Below are 27,561 nucleotides of genomic sequence, written 5' to 3' on the forward strand. Positions count from 1 at the left end.
TGTAGAACAATGGTCCTTTCTTTAATGGAAATTTTCATCGTTTCGGAAGAAACTTCTTGCACTTGGAACTGTTCTTACGTATTCTATAAAATACCAATGGTTGATACTGTAAACAGCTGTTTATAAACAGCAAATAGTAATAAATAAAATTCTTTATGCAAAAAGGTAAAACAAAGTAATTTTGATATTAAAACCAAATCTAGTGGGGGTTTTATTCACATAAAAAACAAATATACCAGTTAAAAAGTATACAAAGCTATATCAAACCAAGCCAAGCTAGATTTCTTTTAACAATGAAACATAATAAATACACATATAAAATAAAACCTTTTTCATTTGAAATTATTTTAAAACTAAAACTTTTAGTATAAAATTTTCAAAACTTGCTATTGTGCCTCTGTAAGTACTCTGAACAAAGTCCTCCCGGTGTGTAGGTACATGTGTGTGTGAAGCAGTTTAATGCTTTTCTCACAGATGGACATGCTCCAACTCTGCACTTTCTAGGACGGTGTGAGTAGCATCCACACAGCACCTCTACTTGCCACTCTTCTCCAAAACCCACTCAATCACCTGGGAGAATGAGAAAACAAAGGATTTAAGTTGTTTTCAAGACTGAAGTTACATAAGAACATCCCATACACTTTATCAATTCTGTATCACCATCTGTGTAGTATTTACTGAACAGGATTTAAAAGTAATCCATTCAAAGGAGAAAATGTTTCATTAAACTGAGAGATACAAGAACTGTATTTAATTTTACACAACACTTTGTCTTTAGAATAAGGCATTTTTAGATCCCTTGTATTGAGCCCACTCTCTCTATGTGCTGGCCAGAAGGTGCACACACAAGACTCAACAGCTTCCCCAGAAAAATTCTCAGCGCCATAGACGATTTGTTCTCTGCTGTGTCTACTGCCATTATTACTGCTGTTTCCAAACAGGGTGGTTGTTCAGACCACTGACTAGTCCTGGGCAATTACATTTCATGTAAGGTAGTTTTGAAGCATTCTCTTAACACAGGCAGAGGTGGGCAGCTTAAGAGATCACCAATTTTAATGCCTCTCTTGCCAACAGCAAACACACAGGAAACTACCGTCTCCCCAGACAAAGATGATGGTTAAGAAGCAGCGAGGCAGCACAACATCCCAGTTCAACACCAAACATCACAGCACACATAGCTTTTGAAACCTTATGATCTGTAGGAAGCAATTCCCAAAAGAACGCAGTACAGAACACCATAAATGCTGCTCTCATCAAATAAATTCTGTGAGGATCTAGAAGTACTCCTCAAGAATTTGTGTTTTACTATTTAAGTATCCCAGACCAAATCCTTGCATTTAATTTATTATTTTGAAAACTGTACTGTAAATATGCATGATATATTTTTCTTTTTTATATCATGGAGACATTTCAGCATGTTTTTCAGAATTTAAATCGAAGAGTTACTTAATTTCTGGAGGTATTTACTCCCATCCTTTCCTCTGTGCTACTGTTCACGTAAGTCCCACCTTACACACAAATAAGCCCATGTAATCTCCCTCATGCTTACAGCTATTCCCAAGCTTAAAATTACTAATTTTCACTGCTTCTTTTAAGAAATTTATTTCCTTTTACAGGTCCTTTTATTGCTTCCTATGCTTTGAAAATAAATGTTACTTCCTTCAGCACAAGGAAAGAAGAATTCCCCAATAACCCAGGCTTCTCTCAAATGAAGAAAAATCTCTTCTTATTTTTTTTCCAGTGATGTGGAAACATTTATTGCCTTCATTTCCACTTATCACTGTGCACATCACATTGGCAGCTATAACTAGACCATCATCTAAAACCTGAATATATGCAACTGCAAATTTTGCTATGGGACTACTGATTGAAAATTTTTGTAAGACCATAAGTGTGAAACAAGACCCACAAAGGAAAGAATCTTTTAATCTCTTAAAGGGGTTGACTAAACCATCCTCCAGCCAAGCTGCCACAGCCACATTTAGCCTTGCCTAGTTACAGGAACAAAAAACCCCAATGGTCTTACCTGTTTAGCATTGTTATTTGCTGTTTTCTTCATTTCATCAAGAAGTCCTCTAGAAGTTTTAAGATCCTGAATAGGAAACACAAAGCCACAGAAATTAGCAAACACTTATGCTCACTCTTATTCGAGTTACAAGAGCCCTAATAACCAGGAGGATGTTACCCTTTTATCAACTTGTTCAGAACCACAGAAGAGTTGACTTTTTCTTCTTTTTAAAAAAAAAAAAAAGAAAAAAAAAAAAAAGAAATAATTGACTCTATTCCAATGGCTTGAAACTTTCCTTAAAGCGGTCCAAACCTAATACTCAAACATGCAGTTGAGCCTTCCTAACCTTCCACACACTTCCAGAATTTTTCTTATTTCTCTTAAATGATATTAAAATTTCTTAGTCTTGATTGAAATCATATTTCTATATAAAATTAACTGTGTGCCCAGATTGCACTACAGAGTTCTGTTAAAGAACAAAGAGGATGTCAGGAAAGAAAGTGCAAGAAATGAAAAACCTAGAATGGCTTGTCTGCTTTGCTGTCCAATTAGCCCAACCTAATCCACTCTCTTAAAAAAAGCAAGCACATCTCTTTGCTGACAGAGAAAGGAAAGCTAAGAAAATTCATTTACTACTTGTCTCCAAAAAAAGAATTATACCTATGATACCATGCTTCTGAAGTACATAGAACAGAAAAGGATTCAAAGATCTCCTGCAGACTTGGGGCTACAGGACAGTTCAGGAGAACAAAATCCTGCTACACCTCTCTCCAGATCAGCTTCCTGAAGGACAGGATCACTGTAGTACTCTTCCTTCTGCTTTTCTACTTAAAATAGAACTGTGAATCCATATGATTTGCCCTACTTGCTCTTCCCTACACACAGCTTCTGACTTTGGATTAGAAGATCTTCCTTCAGGGCATACGTGAGGGAGATTTTGGGAGTGCTTACAGAACATCCAGCAACTGCTTTCCAATTATTTAAGAAGCTGGTGCTCATCAGCAAGATGTTCTAATGTTTTGAGTAAGATTTCAGCCCTCTTCAATGACAACTTTACTGAAGCTGACTGAACGGTGTTACTTCACAAAGAGTGGTAGGCTATAGACATAAAATACTATCAACGTGCAAATGATCAGAAACAACAGCTCAGTTTATGAGCAACGACTTTCAACCCTGTACTGTAATTTAACTTGATTTTGTGCCCAGACTATGTAACGTGGGCTCAAGCATGTGAAACTATTGTGGAAAGAATTCTTATCTCCACCTAAAAATGAAGTTGATACAATTCTACAGGGTGCTGCCAACTCCGTATGTGTTAGACAGCTGTGCACATTTACAGTGCATTTATAAAGAGTTTTATGAGTGTGAGAGGGAACTTGAACTTGTGAGTCAGTTGTTTAAGCTAGTAGTCTCAGAACAAGGGAGAGCTGAGCTGTCACAGCTATGGCTGGGAGATAGCTACAACAGCTAAGGAAGCAATACAGTATAAGCACGACGTTACCTAACAGTCCATTGCCTAACATTTTATCTCACATAAAAAAACTGCTGCTTAATAGTTGAAAAATAACATCAAAATACACTGTAAGACTGTTTTTTTTCACTTGACAACAAGTCTAAAGGCTTATTCACACACTCCACATGCTCCTAACACACCACTAAGAAGTATCAGCTTAATCAAGTCTGAATATCCCACAGTAATCTCAAGTTTTATTCAGGAATACATTCACTTAACAACGAACTGTAAGAATGTGTCTACCTTTAAGTAGAACTTTGATATCTCAAAAAGACGCTGGCTGCATGAGGCAAAGCACTTGTGATCCTCTGCAACTCCATGTTTTTGAAGAGTCTTAGTAACCACCTCCTTCAGCATCTTGGAAACAAGAGAAACACATTCAAAAGTTCATCCCAATTATCGGCATGAAAAATTGTCCAAGGGAAGAGAAATAAAAAATAGAACACCTGATCTTTTTTGATCTTGCCTCTTGTCTTTACTCCACAGGCCAATGCCGTCAACCCACTGACCAAATTGGGCAGAGTTATTTAACAATCTATTTCCACTTCATCTCAAAAAAAATCAAGGAAATGCTCACATGTCATAGTATTATAAAGGATCAGTGAATATTCACATAGGGTTTGGAACACAGGGGAAAAAAAACCTAATAATGGCTTGGGTTTTCTCCTCTCCAACATATTATAAATATATATATACACATATATATGTATAAATATAAAATTTTTCTTTACATTTATATTCCCTTGTTTGCCACATCCATATTAAAATAAAAAAATAAAACACAGTACAATCAGATTAGAAAATTTACTCTGACATTCTTTTATCAGAGATGTTTAAACTTTGCTGTAGGTCTGACTGAATCAAACCAATTGCACTTACTTGGGTTATCCCAATTTGCCTTTGAAAGTACAACATCAACATTCATGCAGTGTCCTCTCTAGCACCCTGGTATTGATTTAAAATAAGCATCACCAAGCCAGAAATAGTTTTGTGTACAGTATTTTAAAAGTGGCATTCCTTATACATAGAGCTATTAACATTTAAATACGTTGCTGCAACAATGTTTAATTATCTCAGCTAATGGTCTTGTACCACTATTGGAATATTTTTTATTCCGAGAGTAGTCTGTTCTTCTACAATGCTTTGACCCTTCCAGGACAGATAGTTTTTTGGTGCCTTTAGGTTTTATATTAATTTTCTACATTTCAAAACTCTTATTCATTTACATCCATTCCCGCCTTTCTTATTCCTAGCTGTTATCTCTCTCAGGCTTAATTCCCCAGGCATGACATGATACTCCTTACATACTCTTTCGCTTCTTGCTTCTACAGCATTCTCATCAGTGCCTCCAGGATTCACTTACACAAGTGAACAGAATGAAATTTAATAACAACAAATAGAGATGAAGACATTTTGGGTTGAAAAACATGTAAAAAATCAAGTCACATGGAAAGAAGTAAGTAGATGACTTTTCACAAAGCAAACAGCGTAGCTCTTTACCCTTGTATGTTTCTGGGATCTTGATTCCTTAGCTGGCTTTGGAGTCTCAGATTCCGTTGCACCTATGTGACTTGCTGAGCCAGCCTTACTGGCTGCTCTGTGGGGCTGACCAGGCTGTTTCAATGGCACTGAAGCTAAAGAAGCTGATCTTTCAGAGCGCCTCCTTGTTACAGCAACTGCAGAGTGACTCCCACTATTTCCGCTGGCCTGAGAGAGGAGGGAATCTGTGCTCTCAGATTTGGTCAGCCTGGAAAGGAAACAAAACAGAAAAGTAAAAGAACTTTTAGATTTTGTTCTGACTCTTTTGGAGCCTTTGCTTCTGTTGTAGAGGCTGCTGCTGAAACTATTAAGTACTGCACATTCTTGCAAACAGCATCTGAAAACAGCAGCCAGGATTCTGTTACGAAACGTTTTTTGTGTTAGAACACTTCACTGACTGGTCTGGTCTCCAATAAATAGACCCATTGTACCTCCACTTAAAAAAGCCTAGAAAGAAACTGAAGAAACAAGATAACTAAGAAGAGAAACTCTTTGGAAGAAGAGGGAGTTTTGCATACAGACCCTTCATCTAGATAGTTAGGAAGAGCAGTTTGCTGGCCTCCACTCTAAGGATAAAACAACACTTCCTAAAACTCTGATTTATTTTGTCCCTACAGGAATGTCACAATTCATCTTTCACTATGGGAAGTTGGGCATTACAATTCTACTGGAACACAGTAATGCTTGGTCCTTCAACTGCAAGAGCATTAGTAATTCCAAAACTCAGATTTACAAAGTGCTAAGTACAATCTCATCTGCTCTTGTAACTATTCACTAAGCTACAAAAGATAAGGATATTCCTAAAACCATACCTCTGTCAAAGGCTTATTAGCATTAGACTGCAAAGGGTATCTAACTGGAAAGAAGGAAGAAATGAAGTATTACAGTAAAATAAATTCAGAAGTAGTGTTACATAGCAATTATTTTTTATTGATGCAAAGTGTTTGCAACTTCAGAGTGAGGACAAGGTACAAAGAGAAGTCTTAAAAACTAAACTTCCAGAAAAGACTTTAATAAACAAGGCTGAGAATAAGCTTGAGTTTTGGTAGGTCATCTTATACCAGCAGTCCTTTAGATTAGAAAGTCAATTATTCTGTTTATACAGTGCTTAGTTTTCTAAGCCTTTAGCTATTTATTTGTACTGCAAGAGCACTGACAGTTTTGCTCCTAGATGAGGCTGTCACCTTTTCAAAGGCACTTGAGACTTTGCAAGATACAACCCCAAATCTCTTAAATAAAAGCTGCCTGTGTTTCATAGTTTTGATTAATTTAATGCTATCAGAGGTCACACTTGAGGAAGAAAACCGAACCTACAGAAGAGGCTTAAACAACTAGAACATCTGTCTAGATAGCTTCACTAAAAACATTTTAAGATGGAAGAAAAGATGCATTTCACAAGAAACTACTGAAGTATTTCATGCTAAAGATTTCTTTTATTCAGTGCTTTACCTTTTCTTGGGATAAAAGCAATCCAAGTCTTTTGATCTGCGTTTTACCCTTGAAGCCTCCGTTTTGAGTTCACTTTGTAAAGACTCTCCATCAGGGACACTTCCAGGCTCTGACAAGACTGCAGGAGATGCAAGAGGACTCAAGACAACCGGCACAGGGCAGCACTCTTTGGTGCAAGTAGTCTGAGTTTCATAGCGAATAAGACGAGTTTGAAGTTCAGCATATCCCACATCTCTCTCTAAGGCTCTTCTGTTATCCAGACAGTATCTAAAATTGAAATTGGTAAGAAATCTGCGTGAGAAACTTTCTGCTTCATTACAATCTGAAAAAAAAAAACAAACAACCAAACTTACTTCTGATCATCATATAAGCTCCAAAGCTTTTGTGTTTGGACTCATGTATTATTCTGAAAGATACCTTAAACCAGCCAGTAAATTAACACCTGCCTCATGGATTTAGCTATAGTTAAGACTAACTCCAATGAAGAAACTGAATCATATATTACTTGTCTTTACCCTGTGGTCTTACACATAAGATTTCCATGGACATTAGTAGAATATTTTACTTGAACAATAACTGATGGATTAGGATGCTGATAATAGATTTTTTTTTCTTCTTATAGTCAGCTCTGTTTTACATCTGTATCATCAGTCTATTTTAGATTTTACTGGTTTTCATATTCAGTCCATACCTAATAGATGTTACCCCTGTTAACATGCTAACCAGTGTGAAGTTCCAAGAAAACAGCAATGAGGACAGCTCTGAAACCAAATACATGATGAGCCCAGCACACCACAACTGATACAGCATCTTCAGACCTCAGACCTTGCAAGCACCCACCAAAACTCTGGGACCCCAAAAATATCAGGTTATTGCATATAAAGTGATATACTTTAATATGATAATATGATCATACAATATGCCTCCATTTCTTCCTGGAAGAATGCAACTTTCCTAGTGTAAAAAAAACTAATCAAACAAAAAACCACCAAGATTTCCTGAGTGCATATACCATAAAAGAATCACATAGCAAAATATCTGAAGAAAACATCCTGTAGCACAATATATGTAATTTGCAAGTTACAAGTACTGCAGGAGTCCAAAAATGCAATGAGACTGACATAATTTTAGGGAAAGCCAGGCTGTGCCAAAAAGTAGGCTGCTGCGCATTAACTGAGTCTAGGTATAAGGAAGACAGGGCATGGTAAGTGTTTGAAATACTGTTTAGTACAGATTCTTTGCTAACCGCACTCTGGAAATGCACCCTTTAGCTTTGTCTGAGATAAGCACTGCTATATGAGAGATTCACATTTTTTCAATACTAAACATACAGAAGTGTCACTGAACAAGCTTCCTATTGATGACAAAGAAAAAGCGGTTTAATCAGCCAAAACAAAAGAAACTGTATTAAATATGGTGGAGCTGCAAAAGAACAAAGGAAAAGTGTTAACTCAGTAAAACATACTCATGAGATTACAACAATGCAAAATGCATGTCAACTGAATTTTATCTTGTGTGAATGATTTCCAAGATTCTTTGCAGGAGACCAATGCTTCATTGCCCATTAACTTCCACTACCTCTACTGCAGAGAAAGACAACACTATTATCCAGTATTATCCCCATCCTTTTCTTAACAGGCATTCTGAACAATGTGAGCTATCTCTCAAGCCCACCTTCCAGACTACTTAGGAATGTTTCCTACTCTTAGAAACTCTAGACATATTCTTTGCTTTTACCCCTTACCGCAGTCACGTTAGATTGCTGGTTCTGTTTTTTCCACTTTCTTCATAGCATTTTCATATTCAGGAAGAAAATCACTTTTCTAATAGCAACCCACTAAATCCACTTCTACAGCTGAGTAAGACTTTTCACTAGAAATAAATTCATTATCTGATAAGAGTACATTCTCTTAACTCACAAATTCGAAGGTATTTAATTTCCCTTATTTCTATTCTCAGTCCCCTGCATAATCACATCCCCTACAAAGATAAAAATGTTTTTATCTTTTGAAATTAAATTGCTGTTTTACTCACTCTGCTTTAACAGCAATTGCTTTCTTTTTGCAACACAGGATTCAAGTGTTTGGCACAGGTTCATTACACAAGAAATTTGTTTTAATCATGGGTTCCTCCCTTTCACACTAGTTTCTACCATCTCGCTCTATTGCCTCCCTTCCTTATTGCTAGCACATGCCCCTTGTAACATCAATATATCAGGGTTTCCATGCTCTCCACAACATTCAGGCCCTGCTGTGGTTTTTACCTGTCATATTTTGCCATGGGAAGAGGCAATACAAGTTGTGCTGTGCCTAATTTGAATCTCCATGCACAATCCCTGCTGAGGATAGGCAGGTCAACAAGCTATCTACCACATCCCAAGACAACAGCCAAGTGCTTTCTTCCCTCATATGGCAGGACAAATCCGCATTTCTCTTATATACCCACTTGTCTTTCTACATCTTTTGTTACAAACTTTAAAAGGCTAACAGGCTCCAAGGTTACCAGCAGCTGAATGGGGAAAAAAATCCCATAGTATCATTAATCACATTATGTCTGTCTGTCTGGAACTAAATACAGTCTTAATGGTATTGACCCTTTTGAAGCTTCCACTAACACTTGCTTGTTGGTGTTTTTTCAGGTTTTCCAAACACACAGGTAGCTTAATAACAGGTCTCATAAACCTTGTGACGATCAGTCTGAAAGTGACTACAATTTAATATCAAAGTAGAAACTACATATGTAGTCCACCCATGTGCAGCTCCAGAGACTTGGTATGCACTAATGAACCCTCTTCTAAATGCTACTTCTGATTATGAATTAAAATTTCCAGAGACATTGGGAATAGCTACAGCAGTACAGCTTAAAAAAAAACCAACCTTAAGTGTTTTTACATTACCATCGGGACAGGATTGTCACAATTTAAACTAGTGAACAAAATAAAGGTAAGAAAGGAGAGATGTCATGGGCAAAGTTGTTCCAGTGAAGGAAAAGGATACATAAAGTTTTCCATAATTATTGTTCATGTCACTTGAAATGTTTCCAATTATACCACGACTGGAAGATGAAAAATAATTTTGGGAAAAGAAGCTGAAGGAAGGAAACTTACTCAAGTCCATGATAATGGCACCCAGTTGCTTTTTCAAAAGGCAAACCTCTGAGTTTCCGAGGAGTAAGCTCTGGTGTCAAAAAAAATGTGTTTTCACTGAAAGGAAAGAAATACAGATCTATTTTAACTAATTACAGTCAGGATAAATTATACTTCCAGAAGTCAGAAACAAATACCTTGCCATAGGAAGACCAAAACAGCATGTGTTGTAGCTAAACCCTGGGGTACAGTATCAAAGGAATATTAAAGCTTTGCTGAAGTGCGAACTTAAGTTCAACTAAGTAATACCTACTGTGCTATTATTATTACAGAAGCTTTTAGACATTTCAAGCAGTTTAGACATCACTGTTCCAAATACTTTATCAATAAAACCAGGCAACTATCACCACAACTATCACACCCATTTCACAATGGGACACCTGAGAAGAACCAGAAACTGACCTCCCATTTCTCAACTCAGTGCTATAATCAGTGAATTCCTTCCCTTTAGCTTCAAGCTGTTGTAAAAGCTAACTGTCGCCAAGGCTTCACAACTAAACATTTGTCTCCTGTGATGTTTGAATTCCAGCTAGTAACTCTCTGCAACTGAATCACAGGAATGTATTTGAAAGTATTTCAACAGAATAAGCCATAGCAAAACAGACAGAAAGATATTGTTGCCAGATCCTAGCATACCCCATAAAGTCACATCCCATTTAATCTTCCCAAGGAAGGGAAGAGGTGAAGGCAAGATGTAGCAGTATCTGAAACTTACACATTGCTTCAAGTTTTATCCACATAGACTGTCTCTACATCATTTCCACTAGAAAAATAATCTGGGAAAAACATCCAGGAAAGAAGTGATACTGAATTTAGCAAGATGGTAATTTAGAAAGACAGTCAGTCAGAGCTCTAGTCTATCAAACCTCTAATTAAGCTCAAACATGCAAAACAAGTGAAAATGCCTTTAATTCACTAGTTGCTCATAAAATCACTTGTTAACTACTGTGGGTCAGGAAAACCTTTGAGTCTGTTGTCAGTGTGCTTTCACATCTACTGTGCAAACCATTTTTCAAGAGAATCGAAGTATTCTATGCTATGAAGATTCTCTGGAGGATTTTGAAAAATCGGGGATTAAAAAAAAGCCAACCATTTTTGTAGCTAAAAAATTATTCACTTCTTTCCCATACAACTCATTGGAATTAAAATGTTTTACATTATAGCCAAAATTCTAAATCATCTGCACCCCTTAACTAACAATTCTGTAGAGAACTCTCAATCTCCACTGTGTATTTTCTAACTTGCTTGAATTCTCTGCTCAGAACATCTTTAGGTTAGCTTCAAAACTCCAGTAAGTGTTTTACTGAAGCCTCCAAAATCCTACAAACCTTTCCCTCTCACAAGACCTCTTAATTTATTAAATATAATAAAGTTTAAAAAAGTATCAAGGGCTGTATCTAATAATTCTATTTTACATTCCATTATTCAACATTTAAAAGGTCAACAAATATAACGCTAGTGACTGCAAAGATGGTCTTGCTTACCTAGCAGTCTATGACATACTTGACAAACAGCATAGGATCTGCATCTACAAACCTTATCTGACTCTTAACACAGGTTGGGCTTAACTAACAGATGTTCAGATCCTGCAAATTACTCCATTAGCTCTCTGTATCAACCTTGCTGCTGAAAAAGCAATGGTTAATACACTAATACCTACCCAGAGACACACTACTTGCAAAGTAGCCAGAATAGACAAGTTTCGTTTAGAGAGCAATTTACCACGTTAGGAATATCGATAGAAATATGGGACCAGCATGACATTAGACCAACACAGTGAAATAGGCTCAGCTATTGCCTTTTTTACACTTTGTCTTCCCACCTAGTCTTGCCTCAACTGAATGAAAGAAATCACACCAATACAATTAATGTTCTGCCGCAGCAACTTCTGCATTGCTGGAAATACTCTTTTGGAAATGGACAAGTATGGAGGTGACAGCCTGTAGCATAGCCATGGCAAAGGTCTGCTGGCATCAGGTGATTACTTTGTTAATTAAATTCAGAGGGCCAACATCATCATCTCTGGCCATTTCAGATTCTTAAAGAACCAAGTAGCAAGACCAACTGGAGAACCATAACTTGATTTCACAGGCAAGCACGTGATGAAAGGACACTGCAAGTTAGAAACTCAAATCCAGTTGGACCATTCTGAGACACTCATTCAGTTGTTATGCACATTCCCTTACATCACTCTGAGTGTGGTTTTGATTTTCTGAATTCATACCGTTTGGGTATTTGTAGTGGTTGAAGATCACCAATGGGCAGCCCTTCTGGTGTGAAATATTTCAGTAATTCTTTAGCATCAAGCAATGTCAATGACTCCCTCTGGCCATCTTTATGCCCCAGCAATTGCTCAGATGAATGTGCAAACATAGGAACTCTGAAATAAGGAAAACAAAAAAAAAAAAGACCAATTGAAGATTATTTTCCTTTTCAATCTTTTTGTTAGTAATCTCATTGTAGTTAAAAATGAAAATCACTGCTAGTTGGGAGCAATTAAATGCATTTCCAAAGTAAAACGAACAAGGTTGCTCCTTCAGATCATCTATACGATTCTTCATGATAAAGTATATTTGATGCAAATTCTCTACCATCCTACTGAAGAAAAGTTATTTCTTCAAGATTTTAGAGCACACTTATGAAATAAAACACGGGAAGAAGAGGTTGTATGTATTTCTACTCTGGCTATTATTTTCCAGTAGTTCCATTTTGGTAATTTAATTTTGGCTATGTTACTTTTAACTAACTTTCAGTTCTATCAATACAAATCAAAACAATGATACTTTAAATACCAAGAAGATATGTCTTTGGAAATGGACAAAAACTTAGTTTCTGCCTTAAGCAATGTTTCCTCTGAAAGATTATCAATATATTTAAAAACAGTTTACAGAATGGCTATCAACATCTACAGTTTGCCTACAGTGGTGTTCAATGGCCACTACAAAGAAAATCCCCAGTATTTAACCAATACCTCATTTTTTGTTTGTTTTTTTCAAAGTTTTCCAGGTTCTGAAGAACATGTCTTTCTGGCCATTCCAATGGATTTGACTCCATTAAATCAGGTTCTGCAAGAAACAGATGGTGGATAACCCTTAATAGAAATAAAGCAGCTTACTCTTTAAAGAGAGATATATATATTTATATAAACTTCTTTATAGATATTCCTTCATATATGTATTTTTTCATTATATTTATATACATATACATATTTCCTTATATTTATATACATGTAAGTATATGTATATAAATATAAGGAAAATCTGTCTGGTGCTGTGATGAGAAATGTTTTCTGCATAATTTTTTTTTGTCAAGGAAACGAAAGGAAGCAGTTATTGCAAGGGTAAATTCAGTTTCCAAAAAAGGCCTAGAAAGCTACTTTACTTTTCTATTTTTCCCTCTTCTGGTAAAAGACTCTCCTCCTTTTAGTAAAAGGATTGGCAACAAATACATCAAAAGAGAATAAGCAGTGTATTTTCTAAACAGTAATACTTACCAAAAGTCACAGTGCATGACCTAGTTTTATCGACAACCTTCTGTGGAACAGTGTTGCACAGGTCCAAGAAAGATTCTCTCGTAAGCTCTATCAATTTTTTAAGCTCACCAGTAGAAATGACTGGAGGCTGCTCAGTCAATTTCTTTTGCTCTATAAAAGGAAAGAGAAAGAAAGAAAAGTTACTGCACCTGCTAAGTAACAAAGAATAACTGAAGCTTGCTAAAAAACAACCAAATGAGAAAATTCACAAACACAAGTTAGTTACCTGGTCACTATACAATTGCATAGGCCAGTGAAAACACCTTGCAGTGAGAACAGTTGAAACCACATGAAAATCACCTCCTTTAATTTCTGTGTATGCGCATTTCTGAGTATATCCAGGTTTGAATCCCCCAGAGAAAAACATCTGGACTTGCTAAACCTAAACATGAAAAGCTCCAGTCTACAGAGCGTCCTACCCACCTATTTTTACTGCTGTTGAAGGAATGCACCTCCAACATAACCGACAGCCTGTTCCATTATCTTTAGTCAGAATACCAAGTGTCAGGTAATTCTGATATGATTTAAGATGATTAGCAAATCCCAACTGCTCCTGTTCAGTCTTCATCCTAACGGAAGTGGGTGACCCGCTCAAAACAAACTAAAACACTAGCTCTAAAGAAGTCCCAAGCTCAGGGTTAAGGTAATCTGAAAATGACTGTAAGCTGGTGGGGGTGGAGGACAAGACTATTATCAGATATCTTATTATTCTTGATCTGGTATTCTTACTGGTAATACGCTTATCTTCACAATATGCTATTTTCAATAATCTAACCAATCTCTCAGAAGCATTTTTTGTTTTAATTGAGTCTCTTTAAGTAATGGACTTAGATGGAAAAAAATTCAGGACAATAAAACCTACTTCTCTACAAAGTCATGAAAATCTACAGAGGATGACCTTTCAGTTATTGTTATGAACAATGTATCATGACAAATGTAACAAGTCTCCAATGCATACTTCTCTGCTGTTTCAAACTTGTGCAAGAAAAAATAAAAAGCCCCTGAAAACCCCAAACCAGAATTATTTCTGTAGAAGACACATCCAGCAGTAAGGGATTTTGGAGGGAAAAAGCATAAACAGAAAAATAAAGCAGAGAAAAAGTTAATTACCACAGAATTATTCCAAAACTATGATCAAACATTCAGAGCATGAGTGTAACAAACACCCACCAACTTTAAAGTTCAGTGCTTTTTCTCAATATTTAAGTCACTATCTGACATGCAATCATAGATATACTATAGAAAGTGTCTTTTTAAAGCTCCACTTTTTTTCTTCACAAACTGATCAGCTCACTTCTGTAAGGTGAGCAGTCACATTCAGTTTGAAATAAGGACCTTTTAAATACTACCAGTGCTCTCCCTGTTACTTACTGAGATACTCCTTCAAGACAAACCCTTGGAGACGAGTCAGTTTCTTTTCTCTCTGCACAATCTCCTCTCCACAATAATTTGGCACAGACTTGATAAAGTCAGCAATAAAAAAGCCTGTACAGATTAGGAGAATTTTATTATTAAGATTCTCTCATAGCTCTTTGGAGACATCAAGTCATTACTTCTTTTAAGAAGATGGAAACACAAGAGATACAAATTTCCTATCACTGGAAACAACCGGACTTTCAAATACAGCTGATTTTATGTGAAAAAAACAAACAACAACAAAAAGCAATTAATTACAACTGAACATCAGGAGATAGCTTGGAATAGATATCTGTCAATATTTTTGAACTTCTGTACTAAACCAATATAGCAACAAAACAATTAACACAAATAACATTTACGGAAGGTAAAAAGATCCTCAATTTGATGCCAGAAAAGAAAGAAGTTTTGTCTCAACATCTGGTCTAGGACTTTCAGTCTTCTGACACTACTAATGGGATTTTAATTAGGACAAATGGTAAGTAGTCAGTTGTATCACATGCAGATTTATTTCAATAAGGAAATAAGCGGATAAGAGGCAGGTCACTGTGCTCTTTGTCAGTGTTATTGAGAGCAAATACAGGAATTAAGCAGAGTTATCTACTATATGTAGTTGTAACACGACAACTACTTTAAGATAAATGCCTACATACACACTCTTACCTAGTGGAGCAGCTGATACAAGTGCTAGCTCATATCCTAACCACTCTGTAATATGGACATCTGCAAAGTAACTGAAGACATAGTCATGAAATTCAACTTGCCTGCTTGCCTTATGGGTTTTACTTGTGGGTTTTAAATCATCAGCTAAACAGGCTTGTCGACAGCTAACTGCCTTGATTTCAGGCATGGGTTGGACATTCTTTACACCAACAGTACCTATGTATTAAACTTTTAAGTTTTTGCAAATTTGATTTGCATTCATATTATTTGGATGTACCTGTACATTAAAACATTTACAACTAATCACAGTTATAAGAAATGAGTGACTACAACTAGCCAACTTAAAAATGTGGTAGTAGTAAATTGTGTGAACAAATAAGTCCTTCTATTTTTTATTCATTCGAAAAATATTGCTGAAAGAGTATTCGAAGTGTACTATTCCTCTCTTTTCCCCCTTTTAACACAGACTGCAATGAATAAAAGAACATACAAATTTTGGTAGCACTTGCTTATATTCAGATACTCTCAGTATAAAAGTAATAACCCTTACTTGTCTCTGTTTCTTCTGCTTTTGTGTTTAGCTTTCCATTTACCGCAGCAAGAGTGGCCGTACCATTGATCTGACTAGCTGAATGAATCAAGGTTGCTTTACATCCTCCAGAGCCATTCCCTTGTAGCAAGAAATAATATCGGCAAGATTCTCCTTTCAGTTCAATTTCTGGAACTTAAAAACATCGGGACATAACTGTGAAAAACACCCTGAGGAAAACAGCTTTAAAACAGGCTATCATCCACCACCAAGATTCTTTCACTTGCTCTCTTGTGTTCTGTGAGAAATGTTACTGACAACATTTTAGAAGACACACTAACTATAGCTGGTATTTACCCCTTCAACAGTTACACACTGAAGACCATGCAAAAATCAATGATCTATAGCAGCAAAGATGAGTGGGACTATGCTGCTGGGCTAAAGCTAGTATGTTACCAACACTGAACTCCTGTGTCTGTAGCAACAACCAGCTTTCCAGTGCAGGCTATAAAGTACATCTGGGAACATTAACCACCAACCAAGAGAAGTTCTTCAATTGGTCTTAGTAAAAGCCAAGAGTTTAACTGGAAAGGTTATGTTTTAACCATAAAATAATGAAGAGTTAGACAGATAGTGTGCTACATATGTACTGATTAGAGAACAGCCTCTTTTGCTAGGTTAAGAACAGGCATTTTTTGCATATGTAGGTTGAATAATGGTAAATGTTCACTGGAAGAACATACATCCGTAGAAGAAAAAGGAAAGACTGTACAGAATCTTCCCAAGGAAGCTGCATTATTCATTAAAAGAATTTCACTCACTGCTTTACGCTTGTGCATTGCCTGGGTGAGAGATAAATACGTTCTATTTTTAAACACTGCCATATAGTATGCACTTTTGAAAATAAATTAATTTAGGAATTGATGGCAATGGTGAAAGGATGGGTTTGCTATCTTGTTACATAAAAAACATTTTATAGCACATTGGTAGATGTAGAAATTGAGAGAATGAAAACTTTTTGCTGTACTCATTTTTAAAAGCCAAATCAATTTCACAAGATATCTGCAGTGCTCTCTCAATAAATAACTTAAGAGGATCTTGATATTTATTAGTATTACACATTTTTGTTTGGAACAAGTATAAAGTATTTGAGCCTTTCTTGAAGAGTTTAAGTGGGAGGGGGAGGAGTGGGGAAATCCTACTACCTCAGTATATAAATCCAAGAAAATATGAAAGAAAAGAACAAGAAAGAAAAAAAGATTCCAGACATATTTTCACTATTGTACCATTCCCCACTTCCTTAGCCTTTTAAAATGTTTTCCTTTTCCAGTTTATCTTGCCATCTCAAAGCTGACTTCTCACGGGAGAGATGCTATTTTTCATTTTAATCTTAATTAATATTTTTGAACTACCAAGTCAAAGAATTACACTTTCCCACATAAGAGATTAAGGATTTGCAAATCCTTACTATAGGCAGATGAATGGCAACCACTAAAAAATTAAGTAGTTTTCAACTAAAAAATAGTATTTTTAAATGGCCATGTTTCTCCTCCTATTCTAAATTTTGCTCAAGAGCCCTAATAAGAACCTATTTTTTATTACTGATAACATTACAGTTAATACTTGTACAAAACTCTTCCACTGGAGCACAGGACAAAGATCATCTTGAAGACACTGGGGATCTTAGAACCATAGAGCAGTTTGGGTTGGAAGTGACCTTCAAAGGTCATCTAAGTCCAACCCTCCTGCAATGAGCAGGCACATCTTCAACTAGATCAGGTTGCCCAGAACCACATCCAGCCTGGCCTTCAATGTCTCCAGGGATGGGGCATCTACCACCTCTTGGACAACGTGTTCCACCTTCATTGTAAAAGTTGTCTTCCTCACATCTAGTCTGAATCTCTCCTCTTTTAGTTCAAAACCATCTTGCCCTTATTTAACTGCTTCAGTATATCTCTCCAATACAGCATAAATGCTGCTGCTGGCATCAGTTCTATAACCACAATCTCTGCACATGCAGAGATCATTAAAATCTGTACACTGTCAGTATTCACTCCATAGAATTAAGATTCTTGCCCTGCAATACAAGTCTTCCTAATGTGTAACAATTTTCTGTCTATCCCAAAGCCTGAAAGAATGTTTGTTAAGATGTGTTAAGATCCCACAACCTGAAAGATGTCTGTTAGACATGCTCATCTGCATACTTATTTCAAATGCTATCTCTGGCTGGCGACAGAAGTCATTGTTCCTTGGAATCTGCATGAATTACATATTAGACCAACATACTAATAATAAAATCATGTAAGGCAGCAAAATACTACATCTCATTCTGTCCTAGATAAGTACTTTAAGCAGTGAGCTATTGCAAAGCTGCTTTTAGCCTGATGTTTTCAAGCCCCTACAAACCTCACAGTCACTGCTTGTACAGTGCCTGTACATATATTGGCTGACTGAGAAACTCCTGCCAATCTTGATCTGCACCAATTCTGTTCTCTCACTGTCTGAATCAAATTTCTAAGCATTGTCACACTGTGTAAGAAGAGTCAGTTGCCATCCGTAGAGCCTCATAAGGAAGAAGGAGCACATTCTCAATCACTAGTTTAGCTCACTGGCTCTCAGGGGAACAGAGGCATCCAGCATTTCCTGGTGTTTTGTATTTTACCAGGAAGAGGTAGAAATTGCACTGAGGAACCTCTGGAAATGCTAAAGTGAGAAGGGAAGCACCCAAGTGAAGCAACTGGATTTCCATCTGCAGAAGCTAAGCTCTTTGCCAATTGATTGTATAATCACCTTAGAAACATGTCTGGAAGCTGGATTTTACCTGATAGGTAAGACACAAAAAATGGTTTAAAGGAGCTGCATTGTTTCCTTACAGCTTGCTATGCTGTTTTTAATAATTTCCCCCTACAAGTCTGCATAGCTGAACTCACACTCATCAAAACTTTTTGTGTCAATGAAGATTACAATCACTAACTTAATTTCATTGGAGAAAAAAAAAAAAGGACATCATAAATGTATAGAAAATAATACAATATAAATATATATACACGTACACACAACAACATATATCTGTAGTCATCTTTAGTTTACCTACCAGTAATGACCTTGGGTTTCCTAGTCATATATTCCTTCCATTTCTTGGTACTGAGCTGGGCAGGGGATGGGATGACTACACTGCTTACATTACATGGCAATGTAAATAAAGCTCCCACCTAAATAATGAGAGCAAATACAATACATGCAATATTAGTGAAACCTGGTTTAAGTTTCATTCTTGAGCTACCTATTAGGCTCTATTCCAAATGTACCTCAATTGAAGAAAAACCTCTTTACTTAACACTTCCGTCATTCACATCAAGATGGAAAAGCATCTCACACAAAGCTGTAAAAAATACACTTATTTTTTGCTCCAGTTGAAGGATCATTAACTGCTGAACTTCTATTTCATACATAAAAAGGTATTTGCTATGAATTATAAGTCTTTCAATTACCTGGCTAAAAGCACTTCTGTAGAGTAGTATCTGGAACAAAAAGAGAATTTGAAGATATACCTGGCACCAGCAACTCTACATTCCTTCAAAAAATGTGTAATTTTTTTTTTCCTTACATATTAACCTTTTCAATTAATCAGATACTGGACTATGCTTATGTCTTTACATAAATTTCAGGCCAATAAGCACTAACAGAAAAAAATACCTAAGTATTTGAATACTCAAGCAATAAACAATGCTTCTACAGCTATGAGAAAAGCCTACAAATGCATCATGCTTCCAGTAATAGATTGAAAAAAAATGCCTATGAGAAATCATTACCTTCAAAACACATTCAATTCAAGGTGTGTGGACTTTATAAAGTAGCCTGAGAATGTGTTTTTTAATTGTTTTGTCTTTTTCTGTAAAAAAAAAAAACAACTAGTAGAAATGCAAGCTCTTAAGACTGTACAAGATAAAATGAAAATTACTTAGGATATTTACCAATATAAACCAATATACATACACCATATATTGGTACATATACTAATATAAAACTATTCCGAAATGTACATTTGGTATAGTATTAGAAAAAGGACTTTTTCTGCTAAGCATAACAGAGTGGCAGGGGAAGAAAAAAGGTTACTAAAACGCTAAATAACAAGCTGAAGATGAAACATACAGCTTGATAATGGAATACCACCTCACAGTTATTCATTGTAACTGTACCAGCATTTTCGCATTCCAGGTTCTCTTTTGATTTGCATACACTTATTTTATAAACACTAAAAAACCCTTTCCTAAGCAAGCATATACTACCTTAAACATTCAGAAAAACATATTCAGTCTAATACTGTGGCTGTGAATAACCATGCTATCATTCCGAAGGGAGAGTGGTGTGGAAAATTAGCCCTGACAATGTTTCAAGAACTTTTTATCCAAAATCAAAACAGGAAAACAGAATATTCATGTGCAAAATAAAAAAGCCTGCCACTCCGGACTAGCTAGGTACATTTTGTACACTGCACACAGGCCTGCCTTTTGCTAAAAAAACAGTTGAATTATGATAGCACAGAAATTGTCTGTTCGAACAGGATTTAAAGTTACAAAATGTTTAGGAGATCATAACTTAGCTAAGATAAAACCATTTAGTCGGCTTTTAAGTTGTTCAGACCTGTACAGCATGCACCTTTAAAAGCCAAATTTGCTATAGAACTGTCCTGAGAGCTTGCACAGAGACTAGTTTTAAAAATACTATTTTTGTGTCTTTTATGAGCAATATACCTACTTTCATTTTCTGCTATGCCTAAATAAAAAATTTTACCTTCCCAGAGAGGAAAGAAAACTGGTCCAAAAGCAGCATGGATGTTTCCTTCATACCACTTCTTGTCAGACACCTGAACGGAACAGCTTAAGGAACGTCATCTTCACAAAGAACTGTGTATCTCTATTTTATAAATCGTGTTACCATCACATGTCAAAAAAGGACTGCAAGTGTCTAACATTTGACATTCCCGTACCCCAAAATATATGAAAGTCACCTTTCCAGGCAAAGTGAATGATGAAATACACCACTGACATCTCTAATATAGGCAGGCATAAACAGACATTTATAAATTCATAATCTTGGCAGGCTTATACAGCCTAAGCTACTATCGTTATACCGAGACTTGCACCAAAAGTATAAAACTAACCGAAATACACCTCGAGATCTCTGCAGCATATATAACACAAAACTCTGCTATAGCTTGCTACAGATTTTGCACCTACACAATAAAACCATTTAAACTTACACAGCAGTAAATATTTCTCTTTTCCCACAAATAGCATCACAAAGTGTATGTGCAATAGTATCAAAAATAGCTGGTTATTATCAGCATAATTTAAATTTTAACATTAAAAATTCAAGTTGTGAAGAATCACTGTTGACTATGCTGACAGGCTAGAATAGAACGAGCTTTTGCCACTCCTCATGTACGGCTTGAATAGGTAGATCCTGATTTGTTTTCTTTCTACTATAGTAGTAGTTTAGATCTTCAAAAAAGGATACAGCTCAAATTCCAGATCCGATATAAAAAAGGAAGGTAGGTCAGAGAGCAGCACCATCTGTAAAAATTCTAGTGCAGGACCATAGTAATGAAAAACCTGAAAAGAGATCAAACCAAAAAATGTGTAAAACTGTATATAATGCTATCTCAGTGGAACTCTCTCAAGTGTTCTTTTGGAGGCATTTGCTTTACAAGTACATCTGAGAGATGTATAAAGGAATGTAAAGATATAAACATTTCACAATACCATATTAAACATAAATATATAAAAAATAAGGTAGGTATTTAATTCTGTTTAATAAATATTACTTTCTAGAATGTCAGCCACATACATCAAGTGGGTTGTAACTCTTATCTAAATCCAAAGAGAAATACTATCTAGCAGGAAGACAAATGCAATCCAAAATGCATGTTTTTTAAACAACGAAAATAATAATCTTAACTGGTATTTGCTTTCATAAACACACTTTTTTGTTTTCATCAACAAATACAATTCTGGAGTTCCCATCAAGACTCTGCTTCCCATGGAAAACATGAAACAACACCAGTTATTTAAAACAAATAAACTTTAAAAATGAAATAGAAAATTTTAGATAAGACAAAATTCATAAATAAATTACATATTTTGAGTATTAAGATTGAACAATCTTAATTTTTACTTGAAAAAAAACAGTTGGTCTCACATTTGTAAGAACAAACAGATGAAAGTTTAAGAACACACGTTTGAGAACACACATGAACTATGGAAGTATTCCTCAATCTTAAACAATCATTACTTTCATGTTTAATTTTCAATTCTGATTGAGGTTTCCCCAGTTACTAATTTTCTCAGGAAAGTAAAACATGAATCCTAGAGGCTCAAAGAAATATCAGGAATAATACTTGCCTCTGGCAAAGCATCAATATTCCTTGACTGTTGCTCTCTTTTAACAGCAAAGCAAGAACTTGTATGTGAAGTGCTGAATGTCTTTGTTGAAGTGCTCTTCATACAATAGTCTGGAAAACTAACTTCTGATCCAAACTGGAAAAAAAGGGAAATTAGACAACAAATGTGTCAAAAGAGACAAAAAAGTTATTTATCTTCAGCCAGTTGTCAGTATTACTATTTTAAACAGTATTATATTTGTTTCCAACAGATCTGTAAAACTAGGTAAAAATATTGCTTAGATAACCAACTACTATATCCAAAACCTTAATACAGAAAACGTAAACGTCTTTCACAATCAGAAGCTATCAGTCTTTGCGGAAACATTAGATGTGTGAGTGCAACAATGATTTACAGTTAGTGATTTAGAGTTACATGATAATAATTTTTGATAGATACAAAATAATCTATTTTTGAACAAGCAGCAATAAGGCAAGTATTTCAGAGGAGAGCATCCTGATTTCTGAAATTCAGATCCTTATCCCCTGATCTCACTTATCCTTTCATCATGCTAAAAAAGCAAGTCGTTTCCCCACACAGCCTCACCATTCCCCAACCAGCATCTCCTTGACTACACTTCACTTCACCTCTTGGAATTATACTGTCAAAACCAAATTTGGTTTAAAGCATAAAATGCACTATACTGTATAATACATGTTTGAAATGATGTATGTACACAGATGCTTTAAAAAAACAACCATGACTGAGAAAAGTAATTTTACCTTTCTTTCCCATATCTGAATCTTTCCTCTCCAGAGTTCCTTTGAATCAATGATACTCATGACATTATCTGAAGATACAAAGTCTGCTGATAGATAGTCTGCAATCTTTTGCAAGCTACTGTAAAAGGAAGAATTAACTTTACCAAATTTAGTACTACAAATTAATATGAAGTGCAATTTGACAGAGTTTACATATTACATGCAGAGCTACATATTCATTTTACAAAACTTGTAAAACTATTATCAGTACATATTATTATATAGCATAGTATAAGTTCAAAACATTGTATGCACACTGAAGCCACTAGCAATGTAAAGAGAAAACATTTTCACAGAATCATAGAATGGTTTGGGTTGGAAGGCACCTTCAGGATCAGCTAGTTCCAATCCCCCTGCCATGAGCACGGACACCGCCACTGGACCAGGTTGCCCAAAGCCCTATCTAACCTGGCCTTCAACACTTCCATTTTACCTTCTGCTCTCACAGAAAGAGGAACTTCAGAAGACTTGCTTTTTTGCCTGCCCCTCTGGTTATGGCATGTATTTACAATAAATCAGCATAAGTAATTCCTCTGCTCAAACAATAACAAAACACAGACCTAGATATTTTCAAAGTATACATATAAAGTGCTCAAGACACTGATATACACACTAACACAAAAGAGTGACCTCATTTATAGACCTAGAATAAATGGCATACCCTTTAGAGTCATTTGCTACAATAGTGATTTTTGCAGAGTGCCATTCTCTCAGGTGTTTCAGGGCACCGACAGCAGGTAAGCAGTCTTTTAACTTGGGTCCATCTCGTTCAACAGCCTGCAGTATTACATCAACCATTGCTCTGCCTGTAAAAACAGTTACATTTGCATCAAAGCACCATTATTCATTATTCAGTCATTTAAAGATACAAACGTACATCACTGAATAAATGGGCTTAAAGATCAACTTCAAGCAACTTTAGCAAGATTTAAAACACTTTTCGTGCATTTTAGCTCATCTCGTGCTGCTCCTTTTAGATTAGCACAAAATATTTTGCCATTCACTCGGGTACAGCGGTACCTTTCTCCTCGCTCACTCAGCACTGAATTCCACAGATCAGAGTTGTCTCCAATACAACCACACTACGTCACTTTCCTCCTTTTAACACCTCTAAACTGCTATTTCTCATTCTTTCTGCACTCAGTTCCTTTGCTGTTTCAAAGCAACTACTGCAACACTATATAACCCCAACATGCAAGATGATATGCATCCCAAGTTTATAAAATGTGAATGCAGTATGTTTTGTCATGTTCCTTGGCTTCCACCTACAAGCAGTCATCTGTCAAATCAGGTGCAAGATGAATTTTAACAGTCTACAGTGGTTTCCCCACATGAACAACAATTATATGTTAGCTGTGACAAGATGATATCTTCCATTTCTTTCATAAAAACTTTCTATGGTTGCATGTCAAGTTTTGTATTGGTCATTGTCTATTATTACTTTGGTGCTATTTCAGATGGAAAAATTAATTACACATCTTAATTCACCTTAAACTCTACTGAAATGCAGCCTTCCAAAGAAACAAGTAACAAACTACTCTGTAAACTGATCTGCAATGCCAATCACACTCAAGTTCCTTAAACTACTTGCAAGAGCAGCATAAAAGTTAATTCAACTAACAAACCAACATCTGTTGAATTCTTCCATTTGACTCCAATTTTATGAGCTGAAATTTCAGAGTAATAACCAAAGAGATAAAAAAACAATCTCATTTGAGATTAAGAGAGATTACCTGGGGCAGGGAGCTTATCAGCTAACTGATGCAGACTTTCTGCAGCTTCATCATAGATACTGAAAATGAAGAGCAACATGGTTGGAAACAAAACATAAAGTCATTTAGAATCAAAAAGTTACAATCAATAACTACTACTTGACGTAAGTATCTTATATCATTAAAATTCTGCGCAAACATACCTAAGCAATGAGATATACTTATCTCCCCTTTTACTGAGGCAGAAGTAGGCTAAATGACTTCAAAACAATCTGCATTAAAACTGGAAGCAAGATTCAAGATGGATTAGTAAGAAACTTCTTTTTCTATATATAACTGTCAGTTGTTACAAAACTGTTTATTTATTCCATAAAAATTATCTATAGCTAAAAAAATAAAGCTATATTAAACAAAACAGGATTATTTTTAGTAGCAGTGGAGATTGTTCATACTTAACTCTTGCTTTGGTAATAACTTTCACTTATTAAATTTTGGTTTATTCCCTCCAGTTATTTAAGTGTCAGATCACTATACTTCCAATAAAAATAACAATATGCATACTCAGTCATAGAGAGTGACTCTCTACTGTTATTGTCATCTTCCTCAAAATTTTGTATGGCTCCCAGGCATTCATCAATACTTGTCTGGAGAGAGTCTTCATTTTTCTGTGTGTCAGAATTTATTTCCTCCCAGTCAGAACTACAGAACTAATCAAACAAAAAGAATTATTTAAGCAAAAGTAAGTTGGAACATCCAGTTTCAACATGCTCTAAAGACAGCTGAGGAACTTACATTGTTGGGGAAAAAAAAGTTTTACCTGATAGTAACCGCATATAACATGTCTTGCAAAATACCACTTTTTGACTCCTGGAACACCAGCCACTGAACATGCTGCAAAGAGATAAAACAATTATTTAAAATAATAAATCCACAATAATTCATTCTACCTATTACAATGAACATCTCTGTTGAAAGGATCTACATAAGCAATTTAATGTGCCCAAGTTCCACTTTCCTTTAGCATCATAATTAAGTTCTAACCATAACCATATTAAGGTGTAGGTAAGTGTCTTGGCAAGTGTCTGTTTCTGATCCTCTGACTGTTAGTAGGAGAGAAAATCTTTGACCTCTTCTCCATTTTAGACAATATGGCTCTCCATTTGCAGAGGTTGTATCATATGTGAAATAAATTTCAACTTTCATAAATGTGGTTTACACAGTTCACAAAATGAGATGATCTCTCAACTTTTCTATGCAATTAAAAGCACAGAGGTTGAAAACAGCTTAATGCTTAACATTCCTATCTTCATGAATTTTAACAGCTTATAGTGGTTTCCCCACTCCACTGTATTTCCTCACTTAGACATATATATGAAACACAATTATATGTTAGCTGTGACAAGATGAGCCTTAACAGCTCAACACTTGATATCCAAACCAATTAAAGAATTAATCAAGCTTTTTTTAACAACAAAAAAAAAACCCAAACACCCAACCCCTGAAAGTACTAATGCAAATCTTCAGAAATCTATTTGAAGATTATACAATTATTTAACAAATATTCACAGAAAAAGGTGAAAACTGCTACCAAACAAATAGTGTTTCCAATGAAAAAACTAGAAGCCATCACAGGAGCAATGAAAATATTAAGGCCAGGCTGGATGGAGCTTGAAGCAACTTGGTCTAGCAGAAGCTGTCCCTGCCCATGGCAGGGGGTGTGGAACTGAATGATCTTTCATGTCCCTTTTCTACCCAAACCATTTTATGATTCTATGATCAAGCTGCCCACTGAAATGAGAAACAAGCTCGTTCCTACTTTTCCTTGGTAATCTGGATTGAAATTTGTCAACCTTTCAAAACCTTTCACTTCTTGTGACCAATCCATTTAACTGCCTCCTAACACCTCACATTCTGAAACGAGTTCAGTTCTCCATAGACACAGCAGCAGCAGATGCAGTCCCACCTGCAAGTTCAGACACACGGAAGAAACTAGGTTTCCTTCAGTTTCTGATTTGTTTCAGCTAGATCATAAAATTTGCCTAGGCCAATTCCTTCATAACATTTGCCCTACCTTACTGTACATTACCTGGGAATGTGCTCGCATCCACGTTTACAGATGAGTTACAGTTTTCTTTCAGGAACTGATAAACATTTGCTGCAGTCTCAGCTGAAAACAAAATACTAAAACTACTGAATTACAGTCTTGCTTTTTTTTGTAAATACAGTATAAACTTTAGTTCATTATTAGTAATGAAAAAACATACAACAACAAATCAAACAAAAAAGAAAACCCAAATCTGACAGATTTGTAGTTTAAAAAGGTGAATCTTGTTAAACTCTCTTTAAAGCAGCGCTCAGGAACGCCCCAGAGTTATACAGCAGTGTCGTAATAAAACACCAAACCCCTTGAATTTCTGGGGGTTTAAGTCATTACATACTTTAAAGGGTATGTGCTAAGGAGGTAGGACCCAGGAAAGCCTGCACGGGCGCAGGTACTGGAGCAGCCACCGTGAAGAACAGCCCTTCCCAGGCCAGCTCGCTGGGCCCGCGGCAGTGGTTCCCCACAAGGCGCGGCCCCCTGCCCCGTCCCCCCGCGGCGGTACCTGCTCCGGGCCCGGCCGCCGTTGCTCCCTCGCCCCTGCGCTCCGCCCAGCTCAGCAGCAGGACGTAGCGGTCCATGGCTCGGCGGGACCGGGACGGGGAAAGGGACGGGACGGGGACAGGGACGGGACCGGGACGGGGACGGGGACAGGGACGGGACCGGGACGGAGACGGGGACGGGGACAGGGACGGGACCGGGACGGGGACGGGGACGGGACCGGGGACGGGACCGGGGACGGGACCGGGGACG

The 27,561-nt window shown here is 36.4% G+C and overlaps 1 protein-coding gene across 1 annotated transcript; it reads right to left on the bottom strand.

Annotated features, from left to right (window-relative positions):
- On the bottom strand, positions 1-27,396 carry MTBP (MDM2 binding protein). The gene is made up of 22 exons (XM_061447797.1): positions 27,314-27,396; positions 26,797-26,877; positions 25,528-25,601; positions 25,272-25,417; positions 24,732-24,790; positions 23,660-23,804; positions 22,960-23,077; positions 22,199-22,333; positions 21,315-21,409; positions 20,589-20,661; positions 18,889-19,006; positions 15,816-15,989; positions 14,558-14,671; positions 13,148-13,297; positions 12,626-12,719; positions 11,879-12,034; positions 9,616-9,711; positions 6,510-6,776; positions 5,022-5,268; positions 3,765-3,878; positions 2,027-2,092; positions 1-570 (listed from the first exon to the last, which is right to left on the bottom strand). The coding sequence occupies exons 1-22, from the start codon at positions 27,387-27,389 to the stop codon at positions 535-537; spliced, it is 2,634 nt and encodes an 877-aa protein (XP_061303781.1). The 5' UTR covers positions 27,390-27,396; the 3' UTR covers positions 1-534.
- Positions 27,397-27,561: the final 165 nt, after the last annotated feature.

Source organism: Pezoporus flaviventris, unplaced genomic scaffold, assembly GCF_033815535.1.
Source record: "Pezoporus flaviventris isolate CSIRO_AGI_PZ_B2104156 unplaced genomic scaffold, CSIRO_AGI_Pfla_v1 ptg000007l, whole genome shotgun sequence".
In the NCBI taxonomy this organism is placed as follows: domain Eukaryota; kingdom Metazoa; phylum Chordata; class Aves; order Psittaciformes; family Psittacidae; genus Pezoporus; species Pezoporus flaviventris.

What these genes read in the sequence shown, in the direction of transcription:
- MTBP (XM_061447797.1), bottom strand. Translation starts at nt 27,389, where the DNA reads ATGGACCGCTACGTCCTGCTGCTGAGCTGGGCGGAGCGCAGGGGCGAG. An exon ending in GTAGCAAATGACTCTAAAGG is followed by an intron (nt 23,078 to 23,659) that starts GTATGCCATTTA and finishes TTCCTTTTACAG; the next exon opens with TAGCTTGCAAAAGATTGCAG. An exon ending in TGCCATTATCATGGACTTGA is followed by an intron (nt 6,777 to 9,615) that starts GTAAGTTTCCTT and finishes TTTCAATTTTAG; the next exon opens with ATACTGTCTGGATAACAGAA.